The sequence below is a fragment of the Schistocerca nitens genome, chromosome 2, assembly GCF_023898315.1.
Source record: "Schistocerca nitens isolate TAMUIC-IGC-003100 chromosome 2, iqSchNite1.1, whole genome shotgun sequence".
NCBI lineage: Eukaryota > Metazoa > Arthropoda > Insecta > Orthoptera > Acrididae > Schistocerca > Schistocerca nitens.
Window position 1 is genome coordinate 948,502,769 of NC_064615.1, and position 19,641 is coordinate 948,522,409.

The window sequence follows — 19,641 nt, forward strand, 5'->3', positions numbered from 1 at the left end:
TGCCGTAGGGGACCGCACCGCCACTTCCCAGCAAATTAGGGACACTGTTGCTCCTGGGGTATCGGCGAGGACCATTCGCAACCGTCTCCATGAAGCTGGGCTACGGTCCCGCACACCGTTAGGCCGTCTTCCGCTCACGCCCCAACATCGTGCAGCCCGCCTCCAGTGGTGTCGCGACAGGCGTGAATGGAGGGACGAATGGAGACGTGTCGTCTTCAGCGATGAGAGTCGCTTCTGCCTTGGTGCCAATGATGGTCGTATGCGTGTTTGGCGCCGTGCAGGTGAGCGCCATAATCAGGACTGCATACGACCGAGGCACACAGGGCCAACACCCGGCATCATGGTGTGGGGAGCGATCTCCTACACTGGCCGTACACCACTGGTGATCGTCGAGGGGACACTGAATAGTGCACGGTACATCCAAACCGTCATCGAACCCATCGTTCTACCATTCCTAGACCGGCAAGGGAACTTGCTGTTCCAACAGGACAATGCACGTCCGCATGTATCCCGTGCCACCCAACGTGCTCTACAAGGTGTAAGTCAACTACCCTGGCCAGCAAGATCTCCGGATCTGTCCCCCATTGAGCATGTTTGGGACTGGATGAAGCGTCGTCTCACGCGGTCTGCACGTCCGGCACGAACGCTGGTCCCAATGAGGCGCCAGGTGGAAATGGCATGGCAAGCCGTTCCACAGGACTACATCCAGCATCTCTACGATCGTCTCCATGGGAGAATAGCAGCCTGCATTGCTGCGAAAGGTGGATATACACTGTACTAGTGCCGACATTGTGCATGCTCTGTTGCCTGTGTCTATGTGCCTGTGGTTCTGTCAGTGTGATCATGTGATGTATCTGACCCCAGGAATGTGTCAATAAAGTTTCCCCTTCCTGGGACAATGAATTCACGGTGTTCTTATTTCAATTTCCAGGAGTGTATATACATTCATGATCTTCACATATTGTAAGTCGTCATTATTGTCTAAAGCAAGGCTCATATCTCTCTCCAGTGTTCGGCACACTTCACTGCAGCGTCGTTGGCCAACCACAGGTCTTGGAAAGTGCATGGGGCCAGCAAAGATGGGCAGGTCAGCAGGTGTGTCATGGTTTGTTTTCCTCCACATTGGCAGGGCTCTTCTTCGGCGTATCCCCATTTGATCAGGTTATCCTGTGATCTTCCCATTTGTCATCTAAGTCTATTTAGGCTCTTCCAGACTCTCCATTCCTATTGTGATCCAGCAGGAAGTTTTTCTTTAATGTTCCAACTTTTCAGACTGCCTTTATCCAATTTCTGTTTCCACATTGATTCTCTAGTTGTAGACTGACTTTCGGTTAGTGGACGTTCAACTTTTATGAAGTCTTTCCTAGATTTAAGTCTTGCCTCCGCTGGCTGATATGCGTACAGGGGATGTCTTCTATCTTCGCACTGCCTGCTTCGTTCGGCCATCGCCAACGTTTGCCGTCTGATCTGTGGGGGGGGGGGGGGGGGGCTATTCCAGAACACATATAAAGGAGATCACGGTTTGTAGGCTTCAGGCATCCCGTGATTAATCGACATGAGGCATTCAGTGCTGCGTCTAGCTTCTGGGCATGTGTCGATCTTCTCCAGACGGGGCATGCATATTCAGCTGGAGCAAAGCACAATGCCAGGGATGATGCACGTAGAATTTCAGGGTTTGCTCCCCAGTGTGAGTTGGTAAGTTTACGGATTATGTCGTTCCGTGTGTTGACTTTCTAAAACTACGTCTAAAACTTTCGTACCTACTACAGGGTGACAGTCATTGAACTGTATGAAAAAGAAACGTAAATTAGTTACGCTACCTGTGCGGCTGGTCGCGGCGGAGGTTCGAGTCCTTTCTCGGGCATGGGTGTGTGTTTGTCCTTAGGATAATTTAGGTTAAGTAGTGTGTAAGCTTAGGAACCGATGACCTTAGCAGTTAAGTCCCATAAGATTAAACACATATTTGAACAGTTACGCTGCGCTACGGCATGCACACGCTTTACTCAACATGTAAGCGTCACTACAGATATTCGGATTTAGGTTACATGTTCGATATGCCTGCCATTACTGGTGATGATGTGACGCTGACGAACAGCGAAATTTTGCATGATCCGCTGAAGTGTCGGAACATCGATGCTGTCCATGACCTCCTGAATGGCTGTTTTCAGCTCAGCAATGGTTTTGGGGTTATTGTTGTACACCTTGTCTTTAATATAGCCCCACAAAGAGGAGTCGCAAGTTTTCACATCCGGATAATACGGCGGCCAATCGACGTCCATGCCAGTGGCCTAGCCGGCCACTGCGGCCGTGAGGTTCTAGGCGCTTCAATCCGGAACCACGCGCCTGCTACGGCCGCAGGTTCGAATCCTGCCTCGGGCATAGATGTGTGTGACTTCCTTAGGTTAGTTAGGTTTACCTAGTTCTACGTCTAGGGGACTGATGACCTCATAGTGCTTAGAGCCATTTGAACCATTTGAGCCAGTGGCCTCTGGGTACCCTAGAACCAGAATGCCGTCCCCAAAGAGCTCCTCCAGGGCATCAAACAGTCTCCTGCTACGATGGGTTCGAGCTACGTCTTGCATGAACCACATCTTGTCGAAACCAGGATCACTTTGGATAATTCGGATGAAATCATCACCGTTCGATAGTCATCGTGCCATCAAAGAATATCGCGCCGATTATTCCATTACTGGACATTGCGTACCAAACAGTCACCCGTTGAGGGTTAAGAGACATCCCGATCATGAGATGTGGATTTTCAGTTCGTCAAGTGCGCCAATTTTGCTTATTGGCGAGCCCATCCTGATGAAAGTGGGCTTCGTCGCTAAACCAAACCATACTAATTCCCATTATGCCCCGCGGCAACCGTGGAGTTTGAACGTTCTAACGCAAAGCCTTCAGAAGAAATGACGATTCTATTTCGTACAGTTCAATAAATAGACCTGCGACGAAATACGCTGTTCTTCTTTGGATCTTCTGTGTTTTCTCCATCAGTCCTGTATAGCAATGCTCTCAGACACACAAACAATCTCTCGAAAGAGGAGCCGTCCATTGTGGCCGAGCGGTTCTAGGCGTTCCAGTCCGGAACCGCGCTGCTGCTACGGTCGCAGGTTCGAATCCTGCCTCGGGCACGGATGTGTATGATCATGTCCTTCGGTTAGTTAGGTTTAAGTAGGTGTAAGTCTACGGGACTGAAGAACTCCGAGGTTAAGTCCCATAGTGCTCAGAGCCATTTGAGCCACCTCGAGAGAGGGTTTTGTACTCCTTTCCTGAGGATTCTTCAAATGAATCTGAGTCTGACATTCACGTGTTTTATAAACGAAACCAATTTCTAAATGATGTTGAACAGCTGATATTTTAAGGCGGTCTTAAAGACCGTGTTGTGTAGCGTGGAAAACTACTAGGTTAACCTCAGCGGGAACTGCTTCACAACGTTATGAATCGTGAGGAGGTGGGTTTATTCGACCCCAAGTGAGAGACGAGGACTGAGCGTTGAGGGGGGAGAGAGGGGGGGGTCGTGTGCCCGGTGAGGAGAAGGCCTCTTTTGCGCATAATAAGGGGGCATTCCGCCACTTTCAATTAGAGCGCGGCGACGGGGCCGCAACGCGAGCGCAGTCAGCACGGGCCGCCGTTTGTAAATTGAGAGCGGGACGGAGCGACGGAGCGAGAAAGACAGAGAGATCGATATCGACGGCGAGGACAAATTGAGAGGCGCGCAACCCCCACACGCGCGCGCTGCCGGCGGCGGCGGGCCGGGTCAAAGCGACCGGAGGGAGCAGAGAGGGGGCGAAAATCCTTTGAAGCCCTCCGGTGCAGGCGAGCCGCCGTGCGGCGAGCAATCAATGCAGTAATTAGCGGGGGATGCACCACCCCCTGGCGGAGCCCCCCACCACGCCTCCGCTGTCGCGCCCCTCCGACGCCGCGAGAGACGCACGCGCCGGTGCGACCCGACCCGCGGACGCGACGACGCCGCCGCCGCTGCCGCCTCCGCCGCCCGCGAGAGTCAGTGGCGCGAGTCGCCTCCGCAGCAGCAGCAGCAGACACGGAGGCGGCTGCGGCGGCGGCGGCGGCGGCGGCGGCGGCGGCCGCGCCGGGTGGCGGGCCCCGGCCTGCAGCCCGCGCTGGCGCTGGAGGGGCAGGGGCGCGTGACGTCAGCGCGGCCCGCGCGGCCTCCACTCCAGTCGGCATGCTGCTCAGGGGCGTCCGGCGCGCCGCGCCGCTCTGCTGCGCGCTGCTGCTCGCCGTCTCGGGGTGAGTCAACGGGGGTGCCCCGGCCGCGCCGCGCCGACCCGCGCACAGCCGACGGCGTCGCCACCGCACCGCCTGCAGTCGCTGTCGCCTCAGCCCGTCGCGGTTCCGACGCCGAGTCAACGCTCTGCTCCCCCCTCCCCCCTTACTAACTGCTAGGCAGGTCGGACGAAGGCAGTCTACGGTGAAACACCGTGATATACGATATTGCAGAGCCTGTATTGCTCAGAAGTGCCATGCAGTATTCCATCGGACATTCGTGCATGCACGAATGTACGAGTGCAAAGTTGTACACACGTGGCTGACGACGTATGGAAGTTTCGGTCTGGCAGTGAGTCGTGCTCCGAAAGCGTAATAGTAAGGCGTTAAGCGATAAAACCGGGTTCGAATCTCGCTTCGCCGGCCGGTCTGGCCGAGCGGTTCTAGGCGCTTCAGTCTGGAACCCCGCGACCGCTACGGTCGCAGGTTCGAATCCTGCCTCGGGCATGGATGTGTGTGATGTCCTTAGGTTAGTTAGGATTAAGTAGTTCTAAGTTCTAGGGGATTGATGACCTCAGATGTTAAGTCCCATAGTGCTCAGAGCCATTTGAACCATTTGAGCCAATCTCGCTTCGGCACAAGTTTTCGTTGTCGAAATTCCATTGTACTGCTCATGATTGTCCATATTCGCACACCGGAAGAGGATTGATGTATTTCATAACGGCTGTAGACGCCGCAGTGCCTGTTCCCTCCGATATGTCCGATGGAGAAGTGCATCTTGTTTCTGGACAACACTGGCATTGCAATCTCGTATTTCTCCGTCGACATCGGGCAAGCAACGTTGAATTTTCCCCTTCATAGGAATATTCATAATGAATGTACGAGTGCAGGCTGTAGACACATGGTTGGCGACATTGAAAGTTGGATCTGTCCGTGAGTCGTGCTCGGGTAGACAAATGGTAAGGCGACCGCTTACATGAAGTGAGAAATTCGGGTTCGAGTCCCGGTCCAATACAAATTTCTATTCTCGTTACTGTATCGTACAGGTGATCATTGTCCATATTCTCAAACGCGAAAACATTTCACGTACCGTAATATAATTCGATTATTTGACTTACTGGTCATTACACAGTAGTATCATATGAATTTCGAGTAGTAGAAATATAGTATTAATACGCTTGAGCTAATCTTTATCAGTGAACGTCATCTGCCAGCGTGTGCAATGCCAACAGTAAAATTCGGAGGCGGTGGCGTTATCGTGTGGTCGTGTTTTTCATAGAGGGGGCTTGCACCTCTTCTCAGTGCAGCGTCCCCGAAGAATGGGCTGCCATTCCCCAAGAAACCTTTCATCACCTGATTTAACGTGATCCGGCGAGAGTGGTAGCTCTCATCAAGGCTACCTTTTAACTATTTAATACAGCCTCCTTTTTAGCAGTAAATTCATCTACAACTCGGTAAACCAGTGTCAGCTCTTATTCTGTGATTAGTAATCAGTGGGTCGGACGCCAGGATGTACAGTAGTTCCTATTTCACGCGAATTTGCATGCTGTTTTGCTCCTTACTTGTTGGCAGCTTCTCTTACAGATTGCACAAAAGCACATACGAACAACATTCGACAGAACACCGCCGCGATACTCGTCCTAATATTTTTACTGTATGCCCATCATGCAGGTGTGAATATTGCTTGAGTTCCGGAAAAAACTGAACTTTTCAGGGTACTGTTAAAATAATTCTGTGTCTTTATAATCAGCCGATTCTTTCTGTTGCCATGCATTATTGCTGCAGTTTTCTGTGAACAGCAATTGGTGGTTCAATTGCTAGGTTTTTACAGTACGAAATCCACGCGAATTTGTTATTTTCTCTCTCTCTCTCGCTTTCTCTCTCTCTCTCTCTCTCTCTCTCTCTCTCTCTCTCGCCCCGCCCCTTCCCCTCTCTCCCTTTGTAGAAATCATTTTGCTGACTGCAGTGCCATCGTCGTTAGAACACTACTGTGATATTCATTCTAATATTTTACACAATGACCTCTTTGCACGTGTGAATATCACTCAAATTTCGCACACACTTGATATCCTCAGCTACTGTACATATATCTAACTGCATTTTCTGTGAATTCTTTTACCAGCTGACAATCAACTCCACAAGCTTCTTTTTATCTTGATCTTTGACTTTCCAAGCATTTAGCGAGCCATTTCCTAGACGTTTATGTTCTCTGCAACCTGCAAGTTTATTCTTCGAACTTCTAAAACTAGATACAAAAGTGTCTACACATTTTTGTTTTTTAATCTTACCACTTGTGGAGACACACTGTAGAGTCACATTTATAATCAAACAATCATGCCACAGACGTTATATTTACCTACTCCAAACTCTCTGGCAACGATGCTCCGAAAGCACACGGACTAGCGTCAACTTTCGCAGTGCGGTGTTTGTTCTTTCACAGACCGTGCAAAACAATTCGATTAATGGTAAGTGAGGAACTCGAGACCGTATGCTGCGGTCTTCAGAATAACCTTCATTGCTTTAAGAATTTCTCTAACACCTGAGGTATTAATGAGTCATGCCGTATTTCTTTCTTCCGCGCGATGTTTCCAGAGACATAAGTCGCTTCTGCTCTTCAGCGTATTTTTCTATAATTCTAACGAACGATTAATTAAGAGATGATTTATTTTGTACGACGTGGTGTATAACTGTGACCAGTGACGTTTGCTTTAATTGATAGGCGTCGCCCTGTTATCCTTAGGAAGTTATTGTCCTTATTATTGTTGACTGCGAAGGGTAGCCTGTAGTTTCTTACATAGTCAACTGCTTACATATTTGACAGCTCCGAAGCTTAAAGTTCTTCGTTTAGCGTTGTTAATTTTCGCATTAGTTGCCGCTAATAATGAAAGTTCTGTGCACTTAACCTTAGTCCGATACGGTACTGTTGTTTCTTTCGGGAATCTTTACAATTTCAGTTGTTCCAGTTCTGAGTGAATATGTATTGCCCTCGTCTTACTTCTCACGTGTATTTAGTCACAATATGAAAACAGTATACAATATCCAATAGAACCATGTCTATAAAAATCGACCTGTGATTTAAGCAACGCTTTATTTATACGAGTGTTACATCCATTTTTATAACAGATATCATCTTCAGGAGCCGGTAGTAAATTTGCGTAACTCTGGCAACTATGGATCTTTCTTTGTTATGAATCATTTCCGTACAACAGAATGTTTTTATATTTACTAATAGAATAAAAGAATGACTATTGATTTACTTTTACTATATCTGTACTGGGAACAGCGAAGTCCGTTTTATGTGTCCATAACACCTTTCTTATTTGTAATTGCACTGAACTTCTCGGTAAATCTGTATTTCTTGTTGAAGAGGTATCATTCCGAAATCATGAAACATTTCTGTCCTTCAATATGTTTTATGATACTGTTTATGTGACTTTTACACAAACTGTGATTTCGTTTATACTACGTAGTGAAGAACTATAACCAGTATCTTATCTTTTGCGTGATACAATCCTTTCGAAAATCATCGAGTGTCATCTGAAAACGAATTGTTGACTGTAGCTAGCTTCCTGTGGTTTCCACGCAGTTTATAGTTTATGTATCCTACGTAAGATATTTTATTTTGCAAGTAAGTTCTCCTTATGAATCTTCGTCACAATTTCCGGAACTAATAGCTCTTATCACTTTTCTCGCTGTTTCATACTTCTTCGTTCTTCATTTATTGTCGTTGTCAACCTTTCATATTTATTTGATTCACGAATAGCATTTACTGGTGAAGATGACAGCTTGCTTAATAATTCCGGTTCCACTCAGTTCATGCTTATAAGTTGTGTCTCAGCTCGGAAGAAGGCAAGGTCATATCACCGCTAATAGAACCACTCCCATCAATGCTCTGTTGATCAGATGAACATCTAGCATAACGACCGCTTTGCCTGTGTAAGCATCACACGCGTATCGAGGCGCTAGTAATGTAGTCTCTGTCGTGTACTGGAGGTCGTCTCCGTGCTACAATTTTTTTTACGGTAGATGAAAAAAAACTGAATCATTTTGAGCTGTGTGGTGTGTATTTGAAAACATTCGCGTCTACTCTGTGTGCTGACAACGAATTACGCGTTTCGGGAAGTGTTGCTGTCTTCATATACTGAAGAAAGAACTCTGTTTTTGTGGCTTCAGAGGAATCTTTCTCTCAGCATCAGCGTTTTCGACTCGCAGTATGTGTTGTTTTATCCATGGGTCAATAATTGAAAAAGCAGAGCTTTTTTATACTACGTAGAGTGAACTGTAACAGCGTCTCTTATTTTGCGTAATAACATATCTATTTTTATCTGCCAAAAATTACCGCATGTAACAAATGAAAAACCTACAGGGGTATATTTATGCATTCTGTTGTTTAAATTTGTGACTGTTATGGGGGTGAAAACAATTTGTTTCACTTGTTAATGAACGAAAAACATTACGTCAGTAATTCAAGTTTTCCACTATTGATGTATTAATAAAACATTTCAGTGTCCTTGGCTTCAGCCACTTCCGTTCCGTGTGTAATGCAAGATAGCAAACAGCGATTTTCTTGGATAATTAGTGCAGAAGTGTTATCAGTGGCACGTGCTTTACGCGGTACACTTCACATATTTATCTGTTGAACATGATCATCTAGCATCTGACAATGTGTTATTCATTGTGATGAGTATTCTGTAGGTACAGTCGTTACTTGAATGACGCAGCTGTTATGGTCATACTGTAATGAAATATTTTCGTATTTCTGGTTTCAGTGGGTAGTTTTGCCCGTACTGCCCGTTTTCATTGTAATACTGCCTGGGGAAAAATAAGCAGTGTTTTTTTTTTCTTTTTAGTACTGTGAAGCGTAAACCTGTTAAAGCAACAACAATAGATGTACCCGACTCAATTTATGTTTCTGTCTTCCAGTGTGAATAGCAACCTGTAGCTATTTTTGCACAATTTATCATTTACACTTCTGAAACTTCTGACATCTGCCTTTTTAATTTGTAAGTTTTCCTTCAATAATTCAGATATAATAGAATTCACGGCACTGTTAACATTCATCATTCTGACAGCTTGTCGGTTTTCTTCTTCTTCTGATCTTTACCAACACTGTGTATTTATGAAATTTGACAGCGATGATGACTGGTTGCAAATGAATATTTCATAGGAGCGTAAATTCACAGTACCTGGGTAAACCATCACCTCTGACTGGACCACGTCTCGTAATTCAATGAAGACATTTTCCTTTATTGTTATGAAAACCAGTTTACATTGACGTAAAACAATATTTGGCATAGTTGACATGTTTGGCTAGTGATAGTACATTTCAGCATCTTCGACTGTAGTTGGATCTTTTCTTTGGTCCTAAAGCTTTTGCGTCCTTCACTGAATTTTTCTGTAAACTTATTGACAACATTAATAAGCTCTGGTCGTGCCACCGTCGGATATGAAAATGAAGACAATAAACGTCTATATAAAGTAGTATGCACTCTCAGTTTATCGGAGAATTAGATCGTCAGACGTTTAAAAATGCGTTTTAAATCTTGGACTCCCTTTTTATTTACTTATATTTTCTACGTTTCTGACTTTTTAACGCTTAGATGCTTATATTCAGACTACTGTTAACTCATTTTATTGAGTCTGTGACTTTGGTGTGAGCATAGTTTTAGCACGAAAATATACGGAATATGAGTTCGTGGACTGTGCACCAATAGTAAATACATGCTCGGTGTAGTTAAAGAATAAATTATTTTACTTTGTGCTATCCGAGGTTTGCACGTGTTTGATATTTTCTGGAGATTTTTTGTTGGTAAAAATTATTCTGCGTAATGTGAATAGCTTGTGAGTGCAGCAATTCAATCGAAAACTGAAGAGCCATACAAATAACGAAAATCGCTTGAAATGCTTACCTTATTCTAGTAATATGTGCTACTATTGCCCTAACGTGTAATTAATGGAAACAGCGGCAGAGGCAGCAAATATCAATTGATTGATGCAGTACAATTTATTGATAACACCATTAGCCTATTATGTGTACGTATTTCATGGGATCTCTAGTGAATGCTGGCGACCTATCGAGCAGCGAACGTTTGCATTTGCTTCTTATAGACAATAGATCGTGTTATTTAAACCATAGTACGTCACACATCACATAATTCTCATAATAGTAACGTTAGTAGCGTTAAAACATTTTTAGCACTCTATCTTCAATGTGGCGCCATTGTAGACAATTCACTGCGCAGATATTTCAACAGATTGTCTACTGGCCGTGTGCAGTGTACAGTGCAGTCATGTGAAAGAAACGTGTCACTGACGTCACTAAAATGATACAGTGACAGGGAATAAGTCTCAGTCAAAATAAAATATTGTGATGCCGTACGATCCTCTAATATTCGATGCTTAATAGTTTTTGTTTTTCTTCAGTCAACGATATGTTTCTCAGCTGTGACTACTCCATATACTGTAGATGTTTAATTAGCTATACCTACGTTGTACATAGGTATTCTTGGAGCAGGAGAACGAAAAATTAGTTTCTTTCAACGAGGCATAATGTTCAGTTTCATAAAACAATCTTGCTTCGTTTACGTAGCTAATGTTAGGATGAACCCCACTGAATGAGAGTGTCAATACGAATCGTTCATGTAGCATGAGGATATGACACACCTGTCAAATAGTTTACAACGGTTTTGTTGTTGTGTTTGGTTTAGACATTTTTTGTAATACACATCTTTAGAGCCCAATTGTCTGAGATGGATGCGGAATTAAGATGTAGTGATCGTCTAAACTCAAGCATAGACAGAAATTATTTAACTGAAAACCCATTAGTAACTCAAATTGGTTTGTAAATTATGCCCGAAGCGTAGGTCTTAACATTATGTAACGCATATTCAACGCATTGATCAGAATTTTCTAATGGTTATTGCCGTGTGTTCAGCGAATCGAAATACCCGGAGAGGTTGAACCAGCCCACTTATGAATAAGTGACGAAACGGAGTATTTCAGTACCGCTAACTTCAGAAGAGAACACGCTCTATTTGGACTACAAAATTTAGCTGATATACAACTAAAAATGTGTATGTATAAAGATGCAGATCCTTTCATGTAACCCTCTGACACGACAGTCTTTTTTCAATTTACGCTTGAAGAGCTAACCAGCATTGGAGTTTAACTGGACTTTCGTGCAGGCTATCTTCCTCATGACTAATGTAATCTGTCACTGGAATTCCTTTCATTTGAAATGTCGAAAACTCGTTTCGGGCCAATTTTTCTTGTTATTACCTCATTTAAAACAATAGAATGTAAGGGATTTTACTTTAAGGGCGAATCTGGATAGTTTATCTTTTCGAGGGTAGTATTTATCTTAAACGTCATAATCTTAAATGTGCTATGCTATCTTTGTACCGTGACGCAGCAGATTTTACGTACAGTTTGACAGTAATGCACCTTCACATTTAGTCATTAGCTTCCGTCGTGGCTTAGATTGACGCAGTAATGCCATAACTTTATAGCTTCACCATAATTTCTGTTCTGCATAGGAGATTTCAACTTTTAATACCAATCACGTTTCCCAAATTAGTTCCTAATTTCTGTTTTCTGAAGTCAATGCACCTTATTTGTAAAGTGAGCTGAATCAGGTGTTATACGAGACTAAGCAACTAAAATTACGAGGGAGTAGCCGTTTCGAGCATTTGGAAAGTTCGGGAAAAGTAGAGATTGCGTTATACAAAGGACGTGATGGACATTTCTTGTAGGCAGTGTATAATACATATCAGGATATATATGAAGTATTTTTTAAGAATGATCTAACTCATCTATTGAGAAGATAGACTCTCTTGATGCAGTCTGGAAACAATGCAGAACTTCTGCCAGGTTCTTCACGCAGCACACAGAGGATGCTGCGCTGTATAGCAAAAGTCGCCATTTTGATGTTCTTGTAACATCTGTTGAGTACAAAGATGAGTAAAAATCAAATCCGAACAACATGTAACTTTCGGACACAATTCTTTTTATAAGTGTCTGAACGAATCACTGGCATATGTGGAGTCTCTATAACATAACAGTACTGGAACTAAGAGCGAATCAGGAGGACGGAAGGAATGGTAGAAATACTTTCATGACGGTAGCAGAATTACATTTATAGTCTCGAAGTTAAACAAAAAAAATGACGTCAGAGGTTACAAGGAAGGCGCGTTGCCAAATTTGCAGTACAAGTGTTTGCAGACCCGTTTTCCATGGGTACAATAAGTTTCTCGCAGGTGGGAAATAATTTATTAAAGTAATGGATTTACTTTCTGGACCATCTTCGTGGATACGTTCCATGCCAAAGTGCCCATTAGTGATGAAATGAACAGAAAAAAAATTATAAAAAACGTTCGTGGGTAGACGTGCACGAGCAGAGTGTTTTCGAGAACTCGGTTTGTCAGTCATTTACAAAGGAGATTTACTTTTGCTGATCAGTCCCTGAGCGGCTTTACTTTCTATAACGGTTTTTTTCTGATGTCGATTACCTGCCGTTCAATGTGACACTTTTGATAGAACTTTAAAGAACGGAGGTAGAAATGAGGGGAGTGAAACCTGAGTTCTCACAAAGAAGAACGAAAACAAAATACAGAGAGCTGAAATGAGATGTCTAAGAATAGTGAAGGACTGCAAATACCAGGACTGGATTAGGAATGAATAAATTACAGAAGAACTGAATGTTGGAAGAATAATGGAAAGAGCATGTGGCCAGAATGCCTGACGAAATACTGACGAAACAACTGTTGACATGCAGTCCGAAAGGAAGAAGAAATACTGATAGGCCCAAAATGAGATGGGCTCGACAATAACATTTGAACACGGAATAGCCAGTTACCCTAATCCCTGTAAGTGAAGATGAATAACAAGCATACTTCAGTGCTCTCTTCCGCAGCATCTTTCAGTTATTTAACTGAAAGCTATACTCGCAGACGTATACAACCAAAACCTTTCTTTGTGATCTCCGCATACTATTTAATATCCGCCAATGATCGTTCTGTATACTGGTTTTAAAACGTCTGTTTTGAACACGACGATCATTTGACACAGAACTACGTGCATTCCACGTTATTTATTACTCTGTTGTGTGGCACAGGGTACAGGTAAAAAGAGGGAATGCAACGTAACCACATCAATAGTTTGTTATAATACAGTGCGTAGAAAAATTGAATATTTTGGGAGCCTGCTATACTCACTGGGAAAGGAAAGACAAAAAGAGTATGAAAACTCACGCTTTCTGCGATATGAACACTTGTTCGTAGTAGAGACAGAAAGTCATTTGATTGCAGATATAAGAGTAGTCGCTGCGTCGATGCTCCAACGACAAGTTCCACAGTATGTGTTTATGTATTTTGGTATCGCAGTATGCTAGGAACACATTAGTGTGAGGATCATGTGGTCTGTTGTTTAGTTCAAGCTGTGTTGTATTGTTGTTGCAGTCTTGTAGGTTTGTGTTATCGAATGGTAAATAACCCGCAACGCTGAGCATGTAGGTGGAATCCCGGGAGGTTAACATGCTGTTTTCTGATCGTACGCCCCAAAAAAGATGCCTTGGTGGTCCACTCCTCATTCTATTCCCTTTCCAAATTGAAGGAGTTAGCAGACTAATTGAGTCATGTAGATAATGGAGGATCTTTAAGTTATTCTCGAATGCAAGGTTCTACGAAGCTGACACCTCGTCGTTGTGTCCTGGATAGAGCGTTGAACTAGAATGCTCGCCATCGAACTGAACGTCATCGCGGTTGTTAGACTGTCATATTAACTTCTTGCCAAACATACAAACCAGATATAGCTCCTTGTTCAGTACGATAAACTCCGAAAAACTAGTTCAACTTTTACACAATAACAATAACAGTTCTTAATTTATCTTATGTTTTCATGATGTAGTGTTAATGATGGAACTACTGGAATAGTAATCACATCAGGAGCACATTTAATGACACTAAAAATAATTAAATACGAGCTATGAAAAAACAGCAGCTTGGCGAAGAAGTATTGTGGTCATTTGGTCAGTAGTTGCTATGCTATGAAGCACTGAATGACTGCCGGCCGTTGTGGCCGAGCGGTTCTAGGCGCTTCAGTCTCGAACCGCGCTGCTGCTACGGTCGCAGCTTCGAATCCTGCCTCGGGCATGGATGTGTCTGATGTCCTTAGGTTAGTTAGGTTAAGTAGTTCTAAGTCTAGGGGACTGATGACCTCAGATGTTAAGTCCCATAGTGCTTACACCCATCTGAACCACTGAATGACTAACGAGACTATTATACTTTTGGCAGCAATAGACTAGATACCTCATGGATGCGTAGTACCAAACTAGAATTTGATGCCACAGAAAATCTGTGATTCCGTATTTCTCACCATTTGAAAGTGAGTTATGTGGGTCGAGTTCTACGTTGATTCTTTTAGATACTGAAACCTCGTATGATAATAGGACCCGTATCGCTCACTATTTGTTATAAGTAACCATTGTTAGCTTCAAAACCATTTTTAGCGATTTGAATAATACTCGTTAATAACAATGTGAAGTTGAAATGTTGGTGGCAATGGTTGCACAGTTTCAGAAAAATTCTATGATTTATTCAAGAGGAAGAGCTTAACAAACGTAGCAAGTCAATATCGCGTTGGTCCACCTCTGGCTCTTATGCAAACAGTTCATCGGCTTGGCATTGATTGATAGGTACGTTGGATGTTCTCCTGACGGTTATCGTGCCAAATGCTGTCCAGTTGGTGCGTTGGATGGTCAAAATGTCGAGCTTGTTGAAGGGCCCTGCCTATAATCGTTTGTCATCGGGGTTCAGTTCGAAGAGGAACTGAAGACAGCTCTACTCCATTCAATGAGAGTCGGAAAAGGCCCCGGACAGTCGTAGGATACCATCCTGACAATCGCCCTCCATACGGCTCGACAACCAGCAGTGATGGTCTAGTATGCCGTCTCTTTTCATAAAAGGACCCCTTTGGTTGCCCTCCGCGCCAGCCTTACAGCACAGCGGTACGTCTATGATATTGTATGCTCCGTTTTATTGACCTTCATGACAAACCATCCTGGGCCTACATTTCAGCAAGATAATGCCCACCCGCACACGACGAGAGCTTCTACTGCTTGTCTTCCTGCTTGCCAAACCCTACTTTGGCCAACGAGGTCGCCAGATCTCTCCCCAAAAAGGGGTGCTTGGAGCGTTATGGGCAGGGCTTTCCAATAAGATCTGGATTTTGACGATATAACGCGCCGTTAGGACATCTATCAACCCTATCAAACAGTGCAAAGCCGAGTAAGTGCTTGTACAGGATCCAGAGGAGTACTAAGGCGCCACTGAATTGTTCAGTTTGTGGAGCTGTTTCTCTCGAATAAGTCATCCACTCTAGAAGGTTGTCAGGCAACAAAAGAACTCATCCTGTACATTACATACAGGTGTGCAAAACTTCAGAACGAAAGTAACTTTCGCATGTTGTGTTACTACCGAGTAACATAGGTTAGTGAAATCTGGGCCATACATAGAAAGAGCAGCTACAACATAGTACAGAAGCTAACTGAAAGAAATAGCGTAATTAGACGACCAGAAAGGACACTTTCATTCAAAGACAATAACTATACTGAAGTTAGCGAGATTTATGATGGAGCCCTGAACGTTACAAAAAGCGAGACATGGTTCTTAATAGGGTGTGTGATCATCAAGGATAGAAATGCATATCTGCAATGTGCTCCAGTGCTGGCTCACAAGGTTGATAAGGAGTTCTTATGGCAGGGCGTTCCATTCCGCCACCAGCGCGGTTAACAAATGCTGGACGGTCGTTGCTGCATGTGGACGTGCAGAAATTCCAACCTACTGGATGGGAATTAGGGGAAACGGTCAGCCAATACATTCGCCGAATATCTTCTCGTTCCAAGAGCTCCCCCACTTGGCTGTTCGATGACATCGAGCATTATCATCTACAAAAATGAAGTCAGGGCCGAATGCACCCCTGAAACGACGCACGTGGGGAGGGTCTATGGAGTCACAATAGCGTCGACCTTAAGAGTACCTTGACCGAAGATCTTGAGCTCAGCACGCCCAGCAACATTACGCCTACCCACACTATAACACGTGGACCACCTAAACGATCATGTCCATCGTTTCTGGGTACAATGAGAGTTCCCACCTCCCGCCATACGTCCGTAATCACTACTCAAACGGTGCTGCCTATGGGCGTGTGTCAGCGGAACACAACGTACTGGTCGTCGGGCAAAGAGACCACCCCAACCAAATCGCCGTGCCAAAGTGGAGCGTGAGACTGAGTTGGTATTACAGCCGCTGTTTGACGTGCGTCCCTTCTTGCCCTCTGCTGCAGTTGATCGTCGTCAACCACTCCCTCTCCTTCGGACATTAGTGCTCCCCATTTCCGGTTTCACGTTAAATCTTCCCCGTTTATAGTCATCCAGATGTCGCCGGGCCATGTATTGCTGAAGACCTCCACGAAAGTGCATCGTAACTACTCGCTTATTGACACATACTGCCTTTTCCCGTTCCTTCAACTGCCACGTGTTGTGTGGCCTGCCCCATTTCGGACCATAGTCACGCTGGCCTCACGCTATGTGACGTCCGACTTTCTGTGCACGACTTGGAGACCTTTGGTAACAGGCTCTCGCACTTTCATTCATTTCCACCGAGTACATAGTATGTTATGTTACTTTATCTATCTTGTCAATAAGTTTCGCGGAACAGTGCATTTCACTTATAGGCAACATACTCGAAAAGTTAAAAAAATTAATGTGCCTGATGAACTTCAGGGTTCACTTTTTGGACAATAAACTTGATTTTTCCCAGAAAATTTGGGTAATATCAGTGAAGAATGAGGTGTAGCTTGCGTCAAGACATAAACATTGGGGAAAGGTTTTATTAGCGTTGTTGGTATTGCGTATGATGGGAGATTGCTGTTGGTTATTACAGCGAAACTTACAGCAGGCAATTCATCACACAGACAGCTATAGCAAATGCTTTTACCAGAAGTGAGAAAGGAAATATAAGCCAATCGGTACATAATTCATATGCAAAAAAGGTGATGTTTTTATCTTTATACTTCAATAAACTTCTGTTTATACTGAAAAACTAAATTTCGTTTCATTCAATTTATATTTGTTTTGCTGATTTTCTAATTTATAACGAAGTCACTCTTTGAGAGGATTGAGCGTGATAAAAAAAATGAGGTTATACATTGATTCAGTCTCCAAAAATCCTTGTTTTGAAGCAATTACCTAGTGTACAGTAATCAGAAAATTTGTTTTGTGTTTTTTTTTGTGTTGCGTAACAGCTTGTGCTGGAGACGGAACAGTAATTCGTTCACTAAACAAATGAATCTCCAGTACATCAGAAGAAAATAGTATAAGTACATTTTTTGTTTTCATGTTTGTTACCCAAACCTTTCAGTACAGTTACCAACGGTATGGACAGCTCGAAAGACCGTCCACTAGCTCCCAGTGTGAACAGTAAGAATCTGTACGCTTTCCGGTGCGGAGAAGCTACTCACCAGGTCGCATTTGGCTCCAAATGACGCGAAATGTTAAAGTTCGCACCCCGCCGGGCGACATATGAAAAGACGTGCGTTTGTTGTTTCAGCTGCCCCCGAGTGTGCGGTCGCGGTGCCCGCTTTAATGACGCGAAAATTGCGCCTGTCGCTGTCGAGAGCAACCTGGTTGCCTCTCCGTCTCTCTTCCCTCCCTGCCAGCAGTCTACACTCAGCGGCGCACCATTACGCATGCGGCAAGCATTGGAAGAATGAGGGGACATCTGCCTCGGATTTACTTTCAAAAATGACAGGGGTAGGTTCTCGGGTATAACATGACTCGTGTCGTCCATTAAGCCTAAACTTCCTTTTAGCTGCGCGTCTGAGGAATGAAGTCGTGATGGGAAAAAGCGTTGCTATTTCACATCGTGGTTCATAGACCCCTACCAAGCAGTGGTACCAGTTCTCGGTTTGGTGCGTATTAACTTCGTGTCCACTTTTGTAAGCGCTCTGTGCTTATTTCTGATCAGAAATCTTTCATAAGGGTAACGTGAGGTAGAGATGAGCTCATTCATCGCCTTAATGTGACGCTATGGGTCAGTTCCGATATGTATTAGTGTCGAAATGTATCTGACAAACACGTCAAGTGCAGAAACGTTCATCTCAGAAATAATGAATATATTTGAATGTCCTGAAGTTTGCCTTTTCTGGAATTAATCTGGCACTAGAAGTTATGTCAGTTACGTAAGAAAACATTAACACTTACATACACGTTTATTTCGTAGACGAAAACGATACCACCTTTGAAGCACGAACCAACTCATTGCCAGCCAGAACGTATTAAGACAAAATAACTAAACGCTGTGATAAGAGCTATATGGCTGGTTCCTATAAGGGCTCAGTAAAAACTGCCATTTCAATCTCAAGCGGTTTTATTTAAGAACAGCACTGTTTACGTAATCAGTATTGAGGTACCCTGACATACTGCGCCATATGCACTACAAAAATCATTCTGATTCGTGAAGAAACCAAAATTATGCAATTCGACCTATGCACCAGGCGAGATGATGCAGTGGTAAGACTGTGCACTCGTACCCGGGGGCAGCGAAGGAGGAGGGACGGTACGCGCTTCAAATCACCGTTCGCCTATGCAGATTTAGGTTTTCGGTCGTTTACGTAAATCACTTACGGCTAATGTTGAGATACTTCATTTGAAAGCGCACGGCCTTTTTTCCTTCTCCATCCTTGTGCTGTCCGAACGTTTGCTACGACTCTGTCAACCTCGTTGTCGACGGGACGTTAACACTAATTTTCCTACTTTCTTCGACCTATGGAATTCACTTTCTATTAGGTGTGATGGATCGGTGAAACGAAACAATAGTCCCCTACATAGCCTATTACGTCACCCTGTCTTCCAATAAATTCTGCTATTGTTTGGATGCCTAATCAAAATTGAGAACCGAACGTGTATAATGGATTCACACACAGGTATCCACACTAATTAGGACATTCAGTGCGATTAGTATCAAATAAACAGAAGGTGTTGAGAAAAATAAAAGTTTTGTTAGAACTACGTTGTGTGCAACTGACGTATTGCGAAAATTTAGGTTTTTTTCTCAGAAGCATTTCAGTTTGCAAGAGTCACTCAGTAATGGACCTTGTACATACGATCTATCTGTTGAACATGAAATACAGCAGATAACTGGCACTATACCACGAGAAGCATGAAGATCGACTTTGGCATTCACTGCATAGACAGTTTTTGTTAGTTGTGAAATCGAAATTATTTGCGCTACTTTGAGAAAGAAAGAAAGATAAGGGCTACAAAATATCTTTAGAAACCGAGAATGGAGAAGGGAATCATCTGTCTCCTTTCGGAGGAATGTTTAGAAGAACCAAGGCAAACTTAAATCTGTATGGGCG

At 43.9% G+C, this 19,641-nt stretch overlaps 1 protein-coding gene across 1 annotated transcript in view; it reads left to right on the forward strand.

Annotated features, from left to right (window-relative positions):
* LOC126235466 (protein Wnt-10b-like) overlaps positions 1-19,641 on the forward strand; it is a 676,160-nt gene that overhangs the window by 44,672 nt on the left and 611,847 nt on the right. Inside the window, exon 2 of the mRNA XM_049944188.1 lies at positions 4,029-4,251. Coding sequence (XP_049800145.1) covers positions 4,029-4,251 — 223 coding nt within the window. The remainder of the gene's footprint in view (positions 1-4,028; positions 4,252-19,641) is intronic.